Source organism: Saccostrea cucullata, unplaced genomic scaffold, assembly GCF_032062105.1.
Source record: "Saccostrea cucullata isolate Sc308-1 unplaced genomic scaffold, CSIRO_AGI_Scuc_v1 ctg10245, whole genome shotgun sequence".
In the NCBI taxonomy this organism is placed as follows: domain Eukaryota; kingdom Metazoa; phylum Mollusca; class Bivalvia; order Ostreida; family Ostreidae; genus Saccostrea; species Saccostrea cuccullata.
The window spans coordinates 1-24,191 of NW_026924790.1; the positions used below are offsets into that span (position 1 = coordinate 1).

The window sequence follows — 24,191 nt, forward strand, 5'->3', positions numbered from 1 at the left end:
CAATATTAAAGTGCTTTCAGGAGTACCGAAGGAAGCTTTAAATCCATTCAGTGTATACAGAAGTTATTATCTTGTAAGGAAGTTTGAATTTTTACGTGAGGAATATGGTGATAACAAACAATATTCGGAACACTTCTAGTATACCAGTCCCCATAAATATGGCGCTAAAATAGGTGCCACCGAAGGCGGTGTACAATATATAGACGATCGCGTGAGCGATCAACAAAATCGAAAAAGAAGCCACAAATTGCAAATTTGACCCCAAATTCGTGTTCCTTGTGAAAAATTGGCTTTAAAAAACTGGTTTTTAAACACAGTATTTTATATGAGAATTAAAAGATTTCGTAAAATAACGTACTTGTTTAGGAAGTAAATCTCCATCTTGCGTTGTTTAGGAATGTAGTCACATGATCAATTTTTGACGTAATCTCATAAATATTCATGAGATGCGTCACTTGTGTTTTGACGTAATGAAGAAATGCCTGATAGGACTCAAAGTGCAATGCTATTAAAACTGCGTGATTTTTGTGAGAAATACAGGGATTTAACAAATGTCAGCTAATTACTAATCATCGATGGATTAAATTGTGCATCATTATCGATTTGAAAGGAAAAATATTCTGAATATTTGGACATGATTAGGAGGTAAGGATATCGAGCTGCAGTTAACGGTAAGTCGCTTTTACAATAACTTAAATTGCCTAAACTCAGCGCTGAAAAATCGTCATGTTTCGACAATAGAGTTGATTTACTCGAACTTTCATTTCTTAAACTTTCCTGTTCTTTGTAAAGCAAAAATTTCATGAACTAAACCAAAGTGTAAGATATCGGCACGATTCGACAGGCTGATTCATGCAAGTTTTTGGTCACTAAAGACACTCATAGTAGTGCCTTTTGTAAGCAAACATAAATTAGCCCAAAGTCAGAAAGATTAGCCTACAGAGTGGATTTATAAAACAACCCCAATTTTGAAAACTAGGCCTATATAACCTAACCCTAATCACTCGATCGGATGCGTTTTGTTGAAGCGAGTGGGAAATTGCGGTTTGTTTATATTCTGCATAGCAACGGCAAGGGAAATAACTGCTCATGCGCAATCGCGTGATTCTGGGGACCGGCATACTAGAAACTTCCCCAATATTCAATATCAAAGTCCATAAAACAATACAAAATAGGAGCAGTAAAGGACAAAATTTGCATGAAACCTAAATATATCTAGATAGCGTCAGTGTTATACCTCATTCGTGGAATTAAGGACCACTAAGGCATCCATTTCGTGATCAAAGCACAATCTCCACAGATCCACCGCAGTGTCTGGTAGAGGTTTTTGGGTTATAATTAATCCGGTTGGGTTTTTATAAGACTGGAATGTAAAGCAACAGAATAAAACCAGAATTTTTATCGAATTCCGATTTACACACTTTTTTTTCATATAGATAATAACTTTCTATTGAAAAATACGTACTGCAACCATTACTGCATTGATATAATCATTCCTTCCTTTCACATACATGGTAAGGTACGGTCGGAACTTTGAAACTTAAAATAAAGATATGATTCTTTTAATGTTTTTAAAAACTAAAAGCAAAAATGCTGTTGCTTATGAATTATATAGCAAAGGCTCAAATTAACGTATCTAGACGTAATATGAATATAGATTGTAAACTGATGTCTTTTAAACAATATATCATACCAGGTAGTATGTCTTTACTGTAGTTCTTATTGGCGTTTTCTACACTTGTAGCGACCTCGTTCGCCAAACAGTTGAAGTTGGATTTCAATGTTTCCAAAAACTAGAAAAAGAAAATAAATTCCATGAAAAAAAATTACACAGAAATTTTAGAATTAAAGCGCTAAACAGCGATTATAAATGATCTTATCATATACTTAGTAGTAAATACACCGATTCTGCACGGTGTGATACGGGTGACGTCACAATACCCCATATCACGGACCGGTCCGAAAAGCCATATCACGTATCGGACCGGCGGGCCGAAAATCCATATCAAACCGGAAGTAACGTTTGTATAACGTTTAAAAGTTAATTTACTTGATTTTATTTTAATATTCATAATAAATCTTTCTTTAATGACATTTATGGCCTTAATTTTTTTCAGCTACCTAAAATAGGCTTTATTAGATTTTAGAGAGAAATGTCACAAACAAGCACGAAATATTCATCAATGACCATATGTGAACTTGCATATTAAGTGTTTTAAATATATGATAAATAGAATACTACATACTAAAATCCATATCATATGTCACATCAGCCCTCGGACCCCATATCAGCCCTCGGGCCTCCGGCCCTCGGGCTGATATGGGGCCACTCGGGCTGATATGACATATGATATGGATTTTAGTATGCAATATTCTCTATATATTATACCTTAAATTCTTTGTAAAGTGCTCTTTGATTTAAGGGTGCCTTGTCATTCAGCAATGCTTCCGATTTTGTTGAAAATTCATCTCTTGAAAAAAGGAAGTCGCCCTGGAATCCACAGTTTAGTGCTTCATGCATGAAAACATATTGCTCCTGAAAGAATTAGATACATGTATTTTTTAGTAGAAATTTTCTGAAGTATTCTTTTTTACCTAAATATCTTCCCTTTATAATACGAAGCAAAAACAGTAACATAATAAACTGGTGTTGTGTGTTTCCTCTGTTTAAATTTCATTTCCCTCATGCACAAAATATTTATTCGATGACGCCTTGCTGTCTTCATTCTTTTAACAAGATCTATGAATGTTTGTCCAGAAAATCCTTGTCAGAGCACCCCCCCCCCAAAAAAAATGCTGATTTCTCATGATGTATGTCGACAAAAAATATCTTAAATATCAGTTCATTGTATTTACATCTGATGATACGTCAGGAAAATTGAAAATATTTACAATTCTAATATTCTATATATTATAAAGAATTGCTTGAGCAATTGCGTTTTATTTACTGGGAAAAAGTAAACAAGAGTGTTACGATGTGACAATACTGTTACGAAGGTATATGAAGCTTTATCAATCAAGTGTGTCTATTATTCAAAATAAGCAATGTCTTACCGGCGTTTGAACCATTGTCATTCTACTCTCTCGCATTTGTTTGACGAACTCGAAAACGTTGATCCGCCCAGTTTCTCTTCCCTGAGTCAGGAGAGAATCAAGTCCAATAAATGTCCCCGTACGACCGACACCGGCGCTGAAAGTTAGGACGAAACACATTTGTACGACTTGATAAAGTAAGACCAAATAAATGATCCCCAAGACCAAAAACTGAGAATAGACTTAAAAATTTTCATGTTTAATACATTGAACATTTTTGCTTAAAATTTTGCAATTGTAAATGCCATTTTAATGCAAATATATTTTTTAAATGTTTGTACCATTATCAAAATTATTTCAAAAGTTATATTTGATTGGGATTTTGACTCAAGTCTGTTTTCCGTTTATGGTCTGGGGGCCTGATATGTATACTTGTCAAAATTTCTAAGTTCCCACTTTTATATTTTCAAAAAGTTAAAAACCATAACATCAATTTACTAATTGCTAATATATTTGCTTTTAATTCTCAATACTTTCCTGTTAAGGCCAAAAAAATTGTAATTGAATGTGTAATTACTCGACCGTGACGGTTTTTTGTTAAAAAGCAAGAAGTTCAAGTTCCATATTTTTTTCGGGTGTATTGTTTATCTTTTACTTCCACATGTTCTCCATCGTTATTTGATAACGAAAAACAGAGAAAAGTTTGATTAAAATGCGGTGTACGTCCACACAACAATGTGCAAGTGAAGTTGAAATGGCCCAAACTGGTCGTAGGTTACGAGAGTTCTGTTTCCTTTCACTGTATGACTTTATTTTACTTAAAACCTTTATAATTACCACCAGAAAAAATTACAAAGCATAACTAGAAATCGCTAGATTTTCAACAAACACCACAAAATCACCCTAGAGTTTATCCGGAAAAATCAATGAAACCGGAACCGGAAGTGCCCTCCCCTCAATGTCAAACTGGAGGAGTGGGGAGTACATATAATGAGTCATTATGTAACTATTGTCGTCAAGGCACAGATACTTTCAGAAAGCCCCATTGTCATCCTAATCTCATCTCTAACTAACATGTATTGAAGAAGATAGACCGGAGTGTTAGACATTTTTTTCAGCAGCAGAATATAGCGGAACTAGAGGACGAACTAGTCTCTACATAGAAAATGATTCAATGAAAATTTTTTTCTTAAATAGTCAGACGTCTTTGAGGAACGGATGTCTTGCTATGAATTCGTTTGAATGGAGGATAATGCAGTATTTAACGTTGTGAATTTTTAATTCTAGGGTGTCTTAACATTTCTGCATATTGTGTTAAAGTGTTTCAATAGAATAAATTAAGTGAGACAAGTTGTTTTACTCCTTTTTTGATCTAGTATACTTATTAGATTATACTGTTAAAAAAAATTCAATATAAGAACGGTGTAAAGCAAAAACTTGCCTGGGGACTTAGAAATTTTGACTAGTATAGAAGATGATCTACGCTTTAATTGTAAAGGCTGCTGTGGTAAATGCAGAAAAAAAATTTTGAAGGATAATACAATTGATACATGTATGAACAACTATAGCTATGGTTAAAAAACATTATATTCTTACAAACCATGCATATAGTTTCGACATCTCGTCGGCTACTTGAATTAGAGGCTTGTTGTTGCCTCATACATTTAAGTAATTTATTTATCATTTAAATTCCATACATAAAAAAGTTGTAGAGGTTGTATATTGAATTGTTTTTGGTATCTGCAACAAAAAATAACGTCTTACAGATATTTACATAGCAGAAAGTATCAGATACAGTCAAATAATCTAGAGGAGGTTTGTTTTTATTTACATCACTACTTATTTGGTATCCCTCAGGTTTCTGGCATCGCCTACTACAATCTTTATCATTAAAACATAATTTAGTTTAAAGAGCCTATATTTACGTTTTTTTTGTTTCTCTTTTGATAGAGTCTCTTTTATAAATATTGTGTTAAATTCCATCTTTTTCTGTTTTTATCATCTGTTTACTCTTATAAAATATATACAAAATTAGCTAAATGAAAAACAAATACATTGATGGCGGTGTACATTTTTTTTTACGAATTTAGATGTCTGGTTTCTTTGCCGTTTAACGTCCTTCGAGTACGTTTCACTATACGGAGATACCGCAAATGGAAGGCTATAATTAATATTATAACTCGGCATGCAGAGTCCTTGAGTAGAGAGAGTTTTTTTATATATCAACACCTTCTGGGATAAGGGATCTTGGTTAATGCAGTCTCAGCCAAATAAATGGTGTATTTTTTGTAAAATTGACAAACCTGCAATGCACTAGTAGTGGAACATCCGTATGTATTCTCCTTGATACAAATCTATGGAACTGGACAAGTTCTACCTCCTGTGGTGTACCATGGTCTGGCCAGGCGGTGTAGTGGAACTGTGTGATGATTCTCTTGCTAGGGGGCTTTTGTATACAGGAATGACATTTATAATGATAATATTCTAACTAGAATCATTAATCTTGATGTTGTGTGTGAATTTTTCTATTGAATTCTCATATTATTTCAAGGTATTTCTTCATTTAATGTTCATTACCAGAAAAAAAGATAAAAAACATGATTAGAATATAAAGATATGAGGTTTTGTAAATATGCTAAATGCTTACCTCTTTTCTTTCCACCGAAAGTTTTCGCAATGTATGGAAGGCGTACACTGTTTCTTCCCGCAGAGATATATTACAGAGACCAATCTGCATTGATTTCCCCTTATCTGGCCAGTATTGTGTGCACTTGTTCTGAAATGTTCATATGAAAACATATAAAAATGAAATAAATGTACAATATTAATAAACCAATGAATATGAATATGTATTAATCTGTAAATCTTATTATATTATTGCTTTTTGCTACCTTTCCATTTTCGACTATGTTTGTCAACATAACAATATCTTTGATATCTTCTTGCCAAATCATTCTCCAAAAATCTCTTAATGTGTTGTCTCTAGGCCCTGTAAACATATTCAATGTAAGATTAAGGATTTCTTTCTCAAATTATATCAAAAAAATATCCTGTAGCTATAGAAATTTAATAAGTCTTATTAAAGAATTTTGTATTAAAATTATTTTTCTGGTTACAAGTGATCTAAATAGAATACACTTTCTGCAATGATGTAATGTTTTCGCCATCAAAATTATATTCAAAAATATTCCATAGCTTAATAATTCAAATCTAGTCTAATTAGATAATTTCGAGATAAAGATTAATTTTCTTTTTATTGAAGGTCCGAATAAAATACAAATTCCGCAATGATGTATTGTTTGCCAATCAATTATCAATGACATTAGTGACATCGTCATACCCTGAGCTGCAATATATCGATTCTCTCCCTTGCAGTCCTACAAAAAATTCAATTCCCAATTTAAAAAAAAGTTTTACATGTAGATTGTGACAAACAATCAATAGACAATCTTTAGAATGAATAATACAAACCCATTCACATGGATATAATTTGAAATTAGACGACTGATTTTTTTCTTATTAACGGATCACAAAATAATTGCAAATGGAAATTAAAGTGAAATATTCTTTAAAATTTTAACCTTCGGTATATCCAATTTGTTTGGTGTAAATTGTAAAAATGCAAGTTAACTGTTCACTGATTGTTTTGAAAAATTTCTGAAATAAAATTGTACAACGTTTTCTTATTTCGAAATTACAGTATCTTCAAGAGTATCGTTTTACATTTTACATTTTACGCAATCAAATTTTATTAATTATATATCCATTGAAATATATTTTGAAAAAAGTGTAACTCTTCTGTGTGGGATATAAGAAAATATGTTTTTGTACATACATGTACCGTTCATAGCTATACATTTTATTATACCGATATAAAGTTAGCGTTGATATAATCATTGTCATTATCTGTCCACGTCTCTTTGAGAATGATCCTGGAATGCTCATCTGAAATATATATACAGCGTATATTTTCTATTTAAAGTAAACCAATGCGACTTTCGTTTAATAATACTAAAATAAATGAACTAAAGAAAACACAATTTACTACAGAAAAAAATCTGTTAGAGATATTTGCATCCGTTAATCATTTTATTAACAAATTGAAAGATATTTTATTTATTATATCTACATTAAAATAAATATGTTTAAGAAAGCACTTGAAATGTTACGTTTTTGATCAATATATTTAATTGATAGGATATCCCACATTTAAAAAAAAATTGTACAAATATTTCAATCAAATTTAAGATTAATGAAAGATCAAATTAATTATGAGATACTTAGATAATAAAGAATAATGTTTTTTTTTTTTGTTTTTTTTTTTTAAATGCAACAGATGTACATGTACATGTAACTATGATATAATGCGATAATCGTCTTACATGGAAATGTTGTTTTGAACCGGTTCTTCGCTTTGTTTTCCGTCTTTGTTGCACTTTGACAAACGCTTAGGTTGGCAGGAGGAAGTCTCTTTTATAAAGTAATAACTTCCGTGTTATTGTCATATTTTTTCAGCAGCAATAATCAATCTTTAAACATATTTTATCTAAGCCTGACTTTGTGTATTACAAAATGATATGTATTTGTCTAACAACTGAAAATAAATTTGCATTGATAAAAATAATCAGTTGCCTTTACCTTGTATTCTTGACGGAATTGGCTATTTTCTCCTCTGTTCTTTTCGTTAATAACGCTCCCTAGATCTTCTATATTTATATTTGTAATAAATTGGACTGTATTGTAATATCCATTTTCATCTGTTTGATCCGTTCTAGGATTTCCTACTCCATCAAAAAACTCTGTTTCGTTGTCTGAAGAAAAAAGTAAAGTATGTTTTATACCGTTTTTTCACCAAACAAAGAGAAAGAGCCACTTATGGCTTTTTTGGCCCTGAGAAAGTCTAAAAAATCAAGCTGCTCAGTTTAGAATGAAAATACAGTATTCATTATTTGGATTGATGGTGACCATGTATCTACTGAACATGACGTGATTTTCCATCTAGTTAATGCATTATGACGCCAAAATGCGTCATTTTCCCATATCCTGTGAATTTCTTTTGAAAATGGCCTAAAATTTTAGTATTTTTTTCAAAATCTCATATACAGCACAAACTCTGATCCAAAATATGCAACTTCATAATGAAACATTTGTTTCTGAAGATTGAAAACGTTTTAATTTTTGGATCATGGTCTGAACTCATATTTGAATACTTTGCTGAATGTTGTCAAATACGTATTGACTTCTGCAATATTCAAGAACGTAGCATTTTCTCAAAGCTTGTTTTCTAAAACTCAGATTCTCAAAAAGAATTTTTTTATAGGAAATGAAAGTGTCAAGTCTCCTCTTTATTTTGAGATATTAAATGGAAAATAAAATGATAGTTTATCAATTGTTATAAGTACAAGGCCATTTTATGCATAAAGTAAATATCTTTGTTTTAGTCTCAAGGGGACAAAACATAACAAAGAGACTCCGGCAATTCAATAACATTTAAATCTTACAAGTTTTGTTTTAGATCCAAGTGTTTTCCCTTAAGAAATTTGAACGCTTGGTAAGATTAAAACCTTAAAACTACACAAGGTCTTCTTTTCAATTAAATAATTACAATACATTTTTGTGTTAAGTAAGCATCACTAAAGTAATTTACGTATACCTTTCCCGTTACTTCTACCCTCTGCCATTCTTCCACTAAAACCTAAATGTTTATCCTTTTCCACAAGACCTTCTTTTCCACCTTTGTTTTTAAGCCGTCTATAAAACCGAAATATGTATGATGCTTGGAAGATCAATATAAATCAATTGAGAGAATAATAATTTAAAAAGATATATGGATTACAGAGTAAAATGATATTTTCCCTACTGAATAATATCTAAATATTTCCATACCATACTTTTTGAAATTCACTATTTAATTATATTATAGAATAATACTGTGTGCATAACTCATCTTTGGTATTGTTTTATGAAATAAAAATAGGTTTTAAAATGATAATAAGAACTTTTACCTTTACCTGTAAATTATTATCAGGACAACTCCAGCTAACACTGCAATTAAGACAGCTGGAACCGTTCCTCCAATGATGACAACGTCTTTATTCTCCTCTTGTGTTGCAGCTAATGCTGAAAATAGACAAATTAAAACATTCAATATTAATGTTCTTTTAAGGTAAAATAATAAAAAGAAATCACCTGTCATCATCTTTCTTTCGTAAAAAAGAATTTCTTCTGTCTTTGTTGGTTTAGGAAAGAAATATAGCAGTTGCAAATATATTAGGTTTCTTTTTATTTGAGCAGTAAAATACCAATTAAATTGAATTTATGTACTATTTTATAATACATGTGATATACATTGCATTGATGTGCACTTTCAGCATCAATATCTGCGCAAAAGTGGTGCATATGATATTTTCTTAAGCTTCCTTACTCCTATAAGTTTTTGAAAATTTAAATCATTATTTAATACGACATAAAAGATCATAAAACTACTAGTATTTAAATAAAAAACATAAATCTATTATTATTTTAAACTACGCTTACAGTAACAGCTCAAATGATATGAGCTTCGTAGATTATTAGTACAGATCTAGTTTTCCTATCGTTCAATTTCTTTTTTATGAACTTATGCTTTATTTAACGTTTTGATCGAATCAGTTTTCATTTTTTTCTATGGTTTAGCAATTAGTATATAACGAAAAGTATTCAATATCAAAGTCCATAAACTAATAAAACATAGGAGCAGAGCAAAGGTGTAAGATCGTATTTGTAATGTTTCATGTTCATTACTTTATATATAGAAAATACTGTTTTATTATTATTAGATTTAATGAAAACACACGATGGTACTTTCACTTGAGGGACAAATGTTTCTTTTGCAACACCCTTTAGAAGCTTTTGAGTCTTCAATCGGTTTAACTTGGGAAAGGAAACTTTACGTTCCCCTTCGTCTGGTTATATGTTTGTCCGTCTGTCTATCAATATGTCACTTGGTTCTACGACCTGTTGTTTTTTTTTTCCTAAATATTTCAAGATGTATTCCAATGAGATATCGAATAAACTAGAATTTTTTTTACTACAATAATTTTTGGCTGAATAATCTCTTTAAAAAAGGAAACTGGTTTTACCAATAATTTTTTTTCTCAAACACATGCATTTTGAGGTTATTTCCGGTATGTGAATTAGCCTGCATTAATTACGTTCCCAGTTTGCATTCTGTTCCACTTTAATAATTTTTATGTACTGTAATTACGGCAGTTTAACTTTTAATGTAAGCCAGATTTCATTGATTTCGCAGTCGGGGACATGTTTTTCTACTCCAGTACACCAGGAATACTTTTTTATTTTGGTACTGTCCACAACATAGATAAATATATTTCATACTTTTGAAAGCTCTACCTTTACAGAAAGGCTCTTCCCAGTTTGTCATGCAACCACTCAGACACCTTCCATTTTTCTTGTCACAGAAACCTCTACGACAATTTCCACACGTGGTACTACAATTCTGGTCATAAAATCCGTCAATACACTCTAAATATATTAAATTTACTAAAATAGTAAGGATCCATCCATACAAATTAATATTTTCCGTATTTTTGTCTCTTATTTGTATAATTTATCGAAAAAAAACCTTCGATGAAGCAAGGTAATGTTTAATAATTAAATGATTTAAATGTAGTAAAAATTGTTAAATAAAACAGGCATATTTTTGAAAACTTCTGTATTTATTTTAAATCAAGACATTGATGCGCTGCATGATTGTATATTTCCAATGCTACAACAACTAAAAACATCATCTTTTTTATGTAAAGTAAATAAATTTATTTCATATTTTCCGCTTTCATTCTTCAGATAACACTCAATAAACGTTTTGTTTAAACGAACTGCGTCCATGTCCCAATAGGTTTTGCGTGAAAATTACGTGGATCATGAAAATAACAGTATAAATCAATTGAAATATTGTACAAAGCATTTGATAAAAATGATCTTCTACGATTTGTTGTTGAACATGATTGTTGGATATGACTATCTTTGCTGTTTTCTCTCTGCCCATTCAGCGAACTCTGTGACGAAATCACACAACTTAGTGAATAAAAATCATAACCAGCAACTTATCGTTGGAGATCATATTATGTGGTTTCATTAATTTTCCTTGGCATAAATTTTCGTGGATTTTGAAAAAAAGACGTTTTTGAGGATACGTAATTTCGTGGATAAAAGCATTGCCTATACAAATGTATAACAAATTTCTTAATGCAATGAACATTTAAATTTGTGGATCTGCTCAACAACAACGAAATCCTCGAAAAATGGTGCTAAACGAATATCAATGAAACCACAGTAATTAACAAATGTTAAAAACAAAAGGAATAAAAAATTGCCTTGACACAAAGGTTCCAACCAGTTTGATGAGCATCCACCCTTGCAAGTACCATTAGTCTTGTCACAAACTCCTTCAAGACAGTGTCCACATCGTTTACTGCAATTCTTGTCATAAAACCCATCAACACATTCTAAAAAGATATTAATATTGTTAAGTGAATATGACCTCTCAACTTTATAGGACAAAAATAAGGACCCAGTACTTTGTAACAATGAAATGCATTGGAATACACTTCAGGTGCAAAAGAACAAGAAAAGAAAAATCACTAAAATGTCAAAATAGTCAATTGTGAATTCGATCCTATATTTACACCTTGTAATAAATTTTAGACACTACAAACGACATTTGTTCGAAAAGTGCGTTGACGATATCAGTTTTTGATAAACCGAGGTCCCAGTAGGTGCTGGCACGAAAAAGATCCCTCACTGCTCAATGGCACTGAGTGCCAAATAAAGCACATAATTTGCACCTCTCCACCGGCAAGTGGTGGCGTCTCCATATGACGAAAAATTCTCGAGAGGGACGTTACACAACGTACAATCAATCAATCAATCTTTTAGACGTTTAAAATAACCACATAATGTGTACAAATATTTTTTTGTTGATGTGTAAAGTTTCATGCCATTAGATTTATCAGAAATCAAATTCTGTCATTTTATAACAAACATGTTTCGTTGCCTCGGAGGGCACTAAACGGCAATGTAACGACAAAAAACATAGCGTTAAAAATAGCTCAAAAATACAATCCCTATACATTTCACACAGGATTATTCGATCTCCGTCCATTGAAAAACTTTTTCTATCACTTAGAATTTAATGTTTTAACAATTTTTCACGTTGTAAAGTTACCTTTGTCAATCTTTCATATATTTTTTAATCGCTTAATTGTATATTTACAATATCAGATCTTTTGTCATTCCTTTACACTCTAACTTTATGTTAAGATTTTTTCAGTCAAACTTTCACAGATTGTCTTCGTCCAAATCAGTTTCTTTTATTTTAATACCGCCTTTAATAATTACACACACATGCAAGTTTCTCTTGTAGCATATTTATTTTTATTCAACCAATATCAATAGAGTTTTTCTGGATTTAAACAGGCGTAAAACTCAAAATTGATCGTTATCTACTGCTCTATGAGGTTCCTAAACGTAATTTTTGTCGTTTTACTGCTAATATCTTCTATATTTTCAAGTTGAATTCTTTACGACGAAGCAAAGTATTAAGCAATAATTCTAAATATTAATCGATGTAACAATTCAGAATTTGAACATTTAAATTTTTTTTTGCCCCCGTAAACGAGGTTTCGGGGGTATATATTTTTTTATCATGTCCGTCCGTTTGTCTGTCTAGCTGTCTGTCTGTCTGTCTTTCTGTCTAGCTGTATGTCTGTATCTCTGCTTGTCTGTTTGTCTGAAAAAACTTTAACCTTGCCCATAAATTTTCATTTAGTGGAGCTATGGTCTTTATATTTCATATGTGTATTACTTGTGACAAGACCTTTGTTCAAGTACCACAAAATTTGACCTTTTTACCTCGACCTTGGAGTTTTATCAACTTTTACACATCAATTCCAAGCCTTTACTTTGGCCATATCATTTGAAAAATAGACACCAGGACATTTATACATTGCATATATATTTTTTGTGGCAAGACTTTTCATTGGATACCACCAACTTTGACCTCTTGACCTTGGAGAATTTCATACTTATGAAAAAACTAAACCTCGGCAACAACTTTTCAACGGTAAAGGCTAGAGCTTTCATACTTCCCATACATAATCCTTGTAGAAAAAAACTTTCATTTCGTATCAAGACCTTTGACATTTGACCCTTCGACCTTGGTCTTAAAGTTTGACCTACTTTTTAACATTTCTATTATTGGCCATGACGGTTAGGGTTAGGGCTTCCATTCTTCACACATTTATTTTTTGTGGCAAGACCGTTTATAATATACCAATAATTTTGACCTTTTAATCTTGTCCTAGGAGATTTCCGGACTTATAAAAATCTTTAACTTTCGCAATAACTTTTGAATGGTTGGAGCTAGGGCTTCCATACTACACATATGTATTCTTTGTGGCAAGACCGTTTATTAGATGCCAATAACCTTGACCTTGGAGATTTCAGGACCTATGAAAAAACATTAACTTTGGCAATAACTTTTAAAGGGTTAAAACTATTGCTTCCGTACTACATATATGTATTTTTTGTGGCAATACCTTTCATTGAACACCAATAACCTTGACCTTTTGACATTGACCTTACAGATTTCCGGACTAATGTAGAACATTAACCTTAGCAACAAATTTTTAACGATAAGGGCTAGGGCTTTTATACTTCATTAATGTAATCCTTGCGACAAGACCTTTCATTGAATACCAATGACCTTGACCTCTGACATTCATCTTGGAGTTTGACCTACTTTGACAATCTTTTTAACCTTAGCCAAAACTTTTGAACGGTTAAGACAAGGGCTTCAATCTTCATTAATGTATCCTTTGTGTCAAGACCTTTTATTGAATACCAATGACCCTGACCTTCTGACTTTAACTTTGAAGAATTCTGTACTTATGAGCAAACTTTAATCTGGCCATAACTACCGGTAGGGAACAGATGGTGATAGGGCTTTCACGTTTCACAATTGTATTTCCGGTTATGAATCCCTACTTTGGGTACCAATATATAAAATCTTCATTTAAGAAAAGTTAAATATTAACTAAGTTGCCATACGATGGCATCAGCGTTTCAAAAACACATCTTGTTTCTTATGTTTTTGCTCCATGTTACGGAAAAAACTGTAGATGTCTAAATATATGCGTGGAATTAGTTATCGCGATAAGCACCACAAGCGAAATAAAATTACTCGCCTTTATTTTCATGGTGCTGAAATCTATGTAAACACTCTTGATCAAACGTCCATTCGCGAATTATTATTCTAGCGATTTGCCGTTGAAGAGCCCATTCGCGATAATTAGTATTCGCGAAAAATAAGGAATCTACAGTATGGCTACAAACATCATTTAATGCATTGATCGTTTGCAAATTAGTAAAATTTGACTCGTACCGCGACTGATTTTGCATTTTCAAATCTGGATAATTTTTAAATAAATCTTGATATTTTAAATCCTTTATTACATATTATTTGAATTTATTTTTTAAATATTTCTACAAAATTCGAATAACATATGACGTCAAATAAAAAATATATGACATAAGTATAGGATGTTTCCGAACAACTCCCGTAAATGTGTGTTTATGTTATGATATAACAAGGTATGACAAGAATAAAGAAACCTTGCCTTGACACAAAGGTTCTTGCCAGTGTGGTGAACATCCACTCATGCAAGATCCATCTGTTTTGTCACAAACACCTACCAAACAGTTACCACACTGTCTCGTGCAGTTCTCGCCATAATTTCCGTCAACACATTCTGAAAAAAAAATGTTTCCTGTGATTGGTAACTATCTATTCATTGTAAATGACCACTGATTTTCTTCTCACAAGTGGTAAGAAGTTACCATCAAAAGCAAATTGGTTTTTCTTTTTGAGACTGCCTATAAAGGCTTGACAACAGGTCTGACATCAAAACGTTGGAATTGCAATTATTCCGAAAACTCCTTAATTATCTGACTTGTTTTATCAAAGGAAAATTTTAATGATTTATCTGAGTTATTGGTGTTTGAATCAGACAGACTTGAACGTAGGCATATTTTTCATGAAGCGCTATAGCGCGCTTCATGAAAAATATGCCTTCGTGTAAGTATGTGTCATTCACACACCAATAATTCGAACTAACTTTAAAAACATTCCTTATATTTACATTTTCCATGTCTGAAAGCATCAAAAATATACTCAATATTTGAATTTCTCGCTGTCCTATTTAGTTACGTTTCTTCTAAAATCTCTGTAGCCTAATTGTGACTTCACTTTATAGCGGAGAAAAAAACGCTTGTTTATTTCAAGTTGAAATTTAGATATATTTAAATTTATTTTCAGTATACAAATAAAGTTCTTTCCCTAATATGTCGATTCAATCCACCAATTGAAAGTAAACTAAAAGAGTCTTTAAAATTTGTTTAATACTTGGATATTTTACGGACTTTAGAATATAAAGCAAAACAACAACTGAATTATATGATAAAGGAGCTGAGTCGTCCATGTTGTGCAGTGGTTTGAGCATCTGCTCTAGAATTGCCTATTAATGGCTTCCACTGTTGGATCTTCGGATGAAACCGAAAAAAACTAGGTCCTGTGTATCAGTTTAGGTGTTGGCACAAAAAAGACTCCTCACTGTTCAATAGCCCTTAGTGCCAAGCATAATACAAACATTTTCATCTCTCCACCTGCAAGTGGTCGCATCTCGATATGAGTGAACATTTTTTGAAAGGGGTGTTGAGCAACAAAACAAACATAAACGGGATAATATGAATTATTTACTCATCGTCAGCTTTTGTCTATTTATGTTGCATTATCCAGTTAAAATTTAAACCTGCATTTGATATTTAAGTTCTCAAAACTTAATAGTTACTTACGATAATGCTCCGATGACAGTCATGTTATACCGAACAAGATAATGACAGATAAGTTGATGTCCCAGAAACTTCAACAATCTTGTCAGCATTTTGTAAATTCTTTGATTGATTTAAAGATTCTAAACTTGGTAGCATATAAATTGTCATTGTGTGGTATTGTCGCAAATTTGTTCCATATCAGTTGGTGAGTCTCTGATTTACATTTTATTTAACTACGGAATTTTCATTTTCTCTAAATAATACATAGTGCAATCAATGGGTTTGACTGACCAAAAGGGTATGTTTACTCCTCCTATGCACCTATATCCACCTTTGAATTTCAGGGGTCCTTTTTGACAAATGTTATTAGTTTAAACATTTTTGATCGATTAACTCTTTACAACTTACAGAATCGCTATGCAACATACATTGAATCCTCGCGTCATAGAAATATTACTTTACCATTTGCCCGCAAGCACTTTATAGCGGGGTACAAATTTCTTTAAGGTTTAGCGTAAATAATATTCTGAAATAATATTTTAATTAGAAAATAACTTTTCTCATTTTATGAGATTCAAGCAAGTATAAAATGGTTTGAATTTCGCAATAAATTGAAGAGAAGATGAACTTTTTGAAGTGCGTGAAAATGCGTGATTGCGGGGAAACGGTAAATGCGTGATTTTGCGTCAGAAATAGGAAATGGTATATGCGTTAAAATGCGTGACTGCGGGGAAGGGTGTTAATGTTCATTATTTACCAGCTAAAAGTAAAAGAAATTCATGTATAAACCTAATAAGTATATTATTTTACTACAGATTGAAACAATACCACAAATCATTTCACAAAACAGAAATTACTTCTTTGGCATTTCCTTATATCAAAGCACTGGTAGACAGTTCATACTTGTTGAGTTTGTTTAGTTACTCTCAGTTCATCCAACGGTACAGTATACATGTATATAAGGTACAGAAACATATTTTTTGTCGTATGTAGATAAAATTGCTTTCAAATCGTATTACCTAAACTCTCTGTAAATATCTAAATGTAAATGGAAAAATCACATAATTGACTTTTTTTTATTTTGGATGGCAATTTCAAGTTTGATAGTTCGTTTATTGAATACATGTATTTAATTTTTTAAAACAATAAATAGGTTTCAGTTCTACAAGGACGATGTCTGAAAAGTTGTTCTTGCAAGGAATGTAAAAATATTGAATAATAGGGACGTTCTAGCTGAACATATTACCTTCTCAATGCACAGAGTGATGTAGATACAAAGTACCATAACAAATCTCGTGTGAAAATAAAACGAATGACATTCAAGCTCTCTCTTTAGCTCTAAAATCAATTGACCAGTAACTGATTAACTTTTGTGCAAAATTATAGACGAGAAGATTGACAAAATAATTATGAAAAGAGTGTCGCTTATGATGTTTGATTGTTTACCTTGACACAAAGGTTCCTTCCAATTTTGTTTACATCCAGAAAGACAGGTGCCATTTTTCTTGTCACAGAATCCATGTAGACATTGTCCGCATTGGCTTGTACAATTCTGATCATAGCTACCGTCAATACATTCTAGAAATAAATAAAGGATCAGTTTTCAATACTGCAGATATAACGCATCTTTATATAACTTCCTTGAACTATATTTTCTTTTATAACTTTACGCATAAGTATTAGACAGGTAATAAACAATTGTTCATACAAGATAGTGCATGTTATGATTTAATACTTATCTTTCCATATTCAACTTGTAACATTAGTTATGTTAGTTTTTAGTGATTAGTTGTTTATCATCCTGTAGTAATTATGTTCCCCAAACGAAGTTGGGGAACATATTGTTTTTACTCTGTTTCTTATTAAGGTATTCCGTTTCCAACGGAAGACCTTATTGTTTTCGTTCGGTTTCTTTTTCCCTATTATTGTTTTTTTTTTTTTTTTCTTACCGATTATGTGCACGCGAGTTCTCGGGAATGGCTCGACAGATTTTCTCCAAACTTTCAGATCTGATAGATATTCATCTGAACCTTGTCGGAAATTTAAGTCGTTGATGACGTCACTTCCGGTCGTGAGATATTGACGATTTTCCTATTTTTAGGGGGTCGGCTTGTCCTGGAACGACTTAAGATATTGACTCAAGATTTTCAGTGAAAGTAAAGGTAGGTTTGCTGAGTTGCAGGCAGGTGTCCAAATCTTTCTAGCGCAAATGGCGCCGATGCTCGGTAGAGCCAAAAATATGTCTCAGAAATATCTCACAAAATATGACACGTTTTGTTTCATATCTTCGTATCTATTCATAATTTGTTTAAACATATTGAAGAAAAGTTGTGAAGTTTTACAAGATCTTTCATTTAAAATCAAGAAAAGGGGCTGACCCCTAAAATAAGGAGCTCAAAGGGGCTAAAAGTTTTTCACTTATATCTCTTAAATGATCAATATTTTGTGATACATTACAGAAGCAAAGATATTTATCTTAACAATTGGCAACAATATATTGTAAAGTTTTGATCATATGTTACGTAATTAGGGGTCACAAGGGGCCAGAATATTAATTCTTTGATGCTTTATATCTCGAAAAGGGGGAATATTTTAATAAGCAATATTGAACAAAAGATGGTAGGTTTAATGTTCTTAACAATATGGATACTTTGAATTTTTGAAAACTGGCCCCTTTAAGGACTTGGAGAGGTGGCCAATAAATATTATCATTCAAGATATAACTTCAACGAAAAGAAATATGTGAATAGGCGCTGAACAAAATGTCTTCAAAATCCCGAGACCTTTCATTTGAAGTCCAGAAAAAGGGGCCTGTCCCTAAAATTAGGGGCCAAATCACTTTCATCTATAAGTATTTGATATTGTTGAATAAATCAAAACAATTTAATCAAGTGAGAGAGGTTTTGATATAATTATTTTGTAACAAAGATCATAGTCAAAATCATATCTCATCTCATCGAAATATCGGACGGAAGACCTACTCGTTGCTCGCAACGAGATCTCATCTAGTTATTATTAAGGTCTTCCGTCTCCAACGGAAGACCTTCTTGTTATTCTTCGGTTTCTTTTTCCCTATTATTATTATTTTTTTTCCAACTGATTTTTGTGCACGCGATTTCTCAGAAACGGCTCGGTCGATTTACATGAAATTTGCATATGTATTAGATCATTAAACGATCTTGATAGGTTTTTAAGCGTTTTTATGACATCACTTCCGGTCGTGAGATATGGAGGATTTTCTAATTTTAAAATGCAATTTTGTCTTGATTTAGTAGCGAAAACTGCTTATGATATGAACTGAAGGTTAATTGGAGATGATAGTTCATGATCTATAGCGTTGCAGAATCGCCTTTTCATGCGTCGTCAGTACTTCCGGTCGATACCGGAAGCGAATTAAAAAAACGCAATTTTTCAACTTTTCTTTTTTAATATTTTTATTTTAGGATTGAATAGAGACCTTTTTCTGAAGCCAAATATGTAATTTTTTTGAAAATCGATAAAGCCAATCTCGAGATATTTGCATTTGAAAACGCGAAGCGGCGATCCTAATGGCCAAATGGTTAGCGCGTTGGATTGTCACGCGGGCGACCCGGGTTCGATCCCCCGTGTGACCAAAAAATTTTATCATTTTTTCTGCTCGATTTTTCGATATTATTTAATTTTAGACCATTTGGAACTACATATTATAAAATTTTGGGCATATCTTGCGTAATTAGGGGTCAGAAAGGGCCAGAATGTCAAATCTTTGACGCTTTATATCTCGAAAAGGGCGAATATTTTGATAAGCAATATTGAACAAAAGATTGTCAGAATAATGTTCTAAACAATGTGCATACGTTGAATTTTTGTAAAACGGACCCATTAAGGACTAGTAGGAGTGGCCCCTAAATATTTACATTTAGCATATCTCCACAACGAATAGAAATCTCTGAATAAGTGTTGAACAAAAAATCTTCAAAATCAGAAGACCTTTCATTTGATATCAAGAAAATGGGGCTGACTCCTCAAATTAGGGGCTCAGAGGGGCCAATAGTCTTTTATCTAAAACTCTCTAACGATCAATATTTTGTTATACATTACAGAAGCAAAAGTATTCATCTTAACGATTTGCAACAATATATGATACAATTTTGATCAAATGTTACGTAATTAGGGGTCACAAGGGGCCAGAATGTCAAATCTTTGACGCTTTATATCTCGAAAAGGGCGAATATTTTGATAAGCAATATTGAACAAAAGATGGTCAGAATAATGTTCTTAACAATATGCATACTTTGAATTTTTGTAAAACGGCCCCATTAAGGACTAGTAGGAGTGGCCCCTAAATATTTACATTTAGCATATCTCCACAACGAATAGAAATCTCTGAATAAGTGTTGAACAAAAAATCTTCAAAATCACAAGATCTTTCATTTGATATCAAGAAAATGGGGCTGACTCCTCAAATTAGGGGCTCAGAGGGGCCAAAAGTCTTTTATCTATAACTCTCTAATGATCAATATTTTGTTATACATTACAGAAGCAAAAGTATTTATCTTAACGATTTGCAACAATATATGATACAATTTTGATCAAATGTTACGTAATTAGGGGTCACAAGGGGCCAGAATGTCAAATCTTTGACGCTTTATATCTCGAAAAGGGCGAATATTTTGATAAGCAATATTGAACAAAAGATTGTCAGAATAATGTTCTAAACAATATGCATACTTTGAATTTTTGTAAAACGGCCCCATTAAGGACTAATAGGAGTGGCCCCTAAATATTTACATTTAGCATATCTCCACAACGAATAGAAATCCTTGAATAAGTGTTGACCAAAAAATCTTCAAAATCACAAGACCTTTCATTTGATATCAAGAAAAAGCGGCTGACTCCTCAAATTAGGGGCTCAGAGGGGCCAAAAGTCTTTTATCTATAACTCTCTAATGATCAATATTTTGTTATACATTACAGAAGCAAAAGTATTTATCTTAACGATTTGCAACAATATATGATACAATTTTGATCAAATGTTACGTAATTAGGGGTCAGAAGGGGCCAGAATGTTAAATCTTTGACGCTTTATATTTCGAAAAGGGGGACTATTTTGATAAGGGATATTGAACAAAAGATGGTCAGAATAATGTTCTAAACAATATGCATACTTTGAATTTTTGTAAAACGGCCCCATTAAGGACTAGTAGGAGTGGCCCCTAAATATTTACATTTAGCATATCTCCACAACGAATAGAAATCTCTGAATAAGTGTTGAACAAAAAATCTTCAAAATCACAAGACCTTTCAATTGATATCAAGAAAATGGGGCTGACCCCACAAATTAGGGGCTCAGAGGGGCCAAAATCTTTTTCTATAACTCTCTAATGATCAATATTTTGTTATACATTACAGAAGCAAAAGTATTTATCTTAACGATTTGCAACAATATATGATACAATTTTGATCATATCTTACGTAAGAAGTGGTTACAAGGGGCCAAAATGATATATTTTTTATGCTTTACGTCTCGAAAAAAGGGAGTATTTTTATAAACCATATTGAACAAAAGATGTTCAAAATATCGTGATAAAAAACAGAAACTTTAAAATTAATGAAGGAAAACTTATTGTCATTCTCTTTTAACGAATATCTCAGTCAAAATCACATCTCATCTTATCGAGAAATTCGACGGAAGACCTACTCGTTGCTCGCAACGAGATCTCATCTAGTTATTTTTCTTCTTGGGAAAATTTTGTCCGCGAATGATCTTGTAAAGTACACATCCGATTAAGGGGAAACCTTTTTAGGATAAGTAGGCATGATATGTAGATATGCGGAACAAAGGTCATTTTTCGCGCACGTGCTAGCAAGAGCGCGCACGTGCAACACGTGAAATGACCAATATACATGAAATTACCGTAACTTTTACATTTTTTGATGTCATGCTTTGATATTTAGAATATATAGACATATTATAAATGTAGATAAGATGACATTGTCAACATGCCATTTTGAGCGCACGTGCTTGCAAGAGCGCGCACGTGCAACACGTGAAATGACCAATATAATGGATATAGCCGTAACTTTTCTATTTTTTGATGAAATCTTTTGAAACTCATAATGTAAGGATATATTAGTAGTATAGACAAGATGACATGGTCAAAAAAGTAAGATCTCACGTGTATGCACGTGCGCTTCGCTCTGATTGGCTGAAATTAAAGTCTCTATATCTTTCTTGTCTTTCGACGAAATCCTATGAAATTTTTAACATAGCCATGCATTCAGATATCCTACAACACGATATATAGCAATTATCATGAAAACACGTGCATGCACGTGTGCTGCAATTTGATTGGCTTAAACTTTAAATAGCTATAACTCCCTTGGTTTTCAAACAAACAGGATGGAATTTGGAACATAGATTAGATATAATGAATTTCTACAAGACGGTATGGTCACCATGCACATGCATACACGTGCGTTTACGTGCGCTGTAATCTGATTGGCTGAAACTTTAAACAGCAATTTTTCCCTTGGTTTTCAACCAAACGAGGTGGGATTTAGAACATAGATAGATGTAAAGGACTTCTTCAAGAAGATATGGTCACCATGCTCATGTATGCACATACGTGCGCATGAAATGAGATAAATCAAAAATACACTTGAATGAGCGTATTTTTTAATACTTTTGGATTAAATACATTTATATTTAGTATATTAAAAATATAAAGATTGTGTAGACAAGATGATATGGTCATTACGCACATGCATTCACATGCGCACGCATGCAATGCTAAAATTTGGATGAGCTTGGCGTTGTTAAAGTCTCAAATGCATAGATTTTGTCCTATTTAATGAAGCTTACAGGGAATATGGCACCAAAAGGTAGTTGGGGAGCGTTTGGGGAACATCTGTAACGGTCCCCGTTACAATTAGCACTAGTTATTATTATTATTATTCATTAACACCTAAGATTGGTACAAATAAATCCATTACTACATAATGCGTTGTTTTTATTTATGTTGACAAAAAGGGAAAAGGGTTTAAAGAAGAAACAAATATATTTTTTTTTCAAAGGGCAATATAAAAAAATTCTTGAAACTAAGTCAGAACAGATATACATTTTTTAAAACACAAGACAACATTAGCACATTACACTAGAAACATTATACCGTTCAACATCTACCTTGACACAAAGGTTCATTCCAGTTCAATTTACAACCAGATGAACAACTTCCATTTATCTTGTCACAGAATCCATTAAGACAATGCCCGCATTGGTTAGTACAATTCTTGCCATAGTAACCATCAGCACATTCTACAATAAAATGAAAGTTGGGTTGTTATTTCAATTGAGGTCATATTCTAAAGATAATGTACATGTAAGTATACATTTTTCGTTTAATTTTCTCATGTATCTAACGCTCTTATATTTAAATTATGTTACGCACAAGTGATATCAAAATTGCAAACAAAATCCATTCATGATAATATAACACAAGATTCTGAGTATTGACATCATGCAATTTTCATACCATCAAAATGGAAACAATAAAAGTAATTTTAGACTTTAATTTGTTAACAATTTATAGAGAGCAGAGAAAATAAATTCCAAAATATAAGGCGGGATCAGGTGCCATGTAAGAGTGAATATTCCCTGCCAACCGGTCTCTTTCTTTACACATGAGATTAAATTCATAGTTAAACTTTTTTTTAAAAATCATCATTGAATCATTGTAATGTTCCATAAGTTAAATTGACATAGCTATTGAAAAACACGTCTCCTTTTTTTTAAAGTACGAAATAAAAAGAAGATTTAGAAGTAAGACAGCGCAGGTATACTAATTAAACACGCTACACATCATTAAATACATTTTACAAGATACTGTTCACATTCTACCTTGACACAAAGGTTCCTTCCAATTCCGTTTACAACCAGATGAACATCTTCCGTTTATCTTGTCACAGAATCCTTCTCGACAATTACCACATCTGACATTACAATTGTGTCCATAGTAACCGTCAGTACATTCTTCGTTAATTGAAAAAAATAGATTTTGGAATGAATGCATATTTTAGAAATAATATAAAATTATATTTAATTAGTTGCAAGCTCTTATAACTAGAATTATATATATAAGATATATCCACAATGCACATTTAACTAATTTCAAATCATCAATATTTTGACCTTTGATATTATACAATTTTCATACCCGCAGAATAGGGGCACTATAAGAAAAGCGTGACTTTAGTTCAGATTATTCTAGTTATAAATGTAGCCACAG

General features: G+C 32.2%; 1 protein-coding gene across 1 annotated transcript; it reads right to left on the bottom strand.

The window, feature by feature from the left end:
- Nucleotides 1-1,231: 1,231 nt before the first annotated feature.
- Nucleotides 1,232-23,932, bottom strand: LOC134267294 (receptor-type tyrosine-protein phosphatase T-like). Its single transcript, XM_062749518.1, has 20 exons — nt 23,804-23,932; nt 23,090-23,221; nt 17,371-17,502; nt 14,712-14,843; nt 11,409-11,540; nt 10,426-10,557; nt 9,045-9,153; nt 8,687-8,784; nt 7,672-7,844; nt 7,416-7,503; nt 6,902-6,978; nt 6,374-6,410; nt 5,925-6,022; nt 5,681-5,809; nt 5,337-5,479; nt 3,055-3,190; nt 2,390-2,536; nt 1,694-1,793; nt 1,466-1,539; nt 1,232-1,363 (listed from the first exon to the last, which is right to left on the bottom strand). The coding sequence occupies exons 4-20, from the start codon at nt 14,752-14,754 to the stop codon at nt 1,232-1,234; spliced, it is 1,848 nt and encodes a 615-aa protein (XP_062605502.1). The 5' UTR covers nt 14,755-14,843; nt 17,371-17,502; nt 23,090-23,221; nt 23,804-23,932.
- Nucleotides 23,933-24,191: the final 259 nt, after the last annotated feature.

Coding starts and splice junctions, on each gene's coding strand:
- LOC134267294 (XM_062749518.1), bottom strand. CDS start 14,754: ATGAGTGGATGTTCACCACACTGGCAAGAACCTTTGTGTCAAG. Junction 8,785..9,044: donor GTCCTGATAATAATTTACAG/GTAAAGGTAAAA, acceptor TCGGTTTTATAG/ACGGCTTAAAAACAAAGGTG. Junction 1,794..2,389: donor CACTTTACAAAGAATTTAAG/GTATAATATATA, acceptor TTCTTTTTCTAG/TTTTTGGAAACATTGAAATC.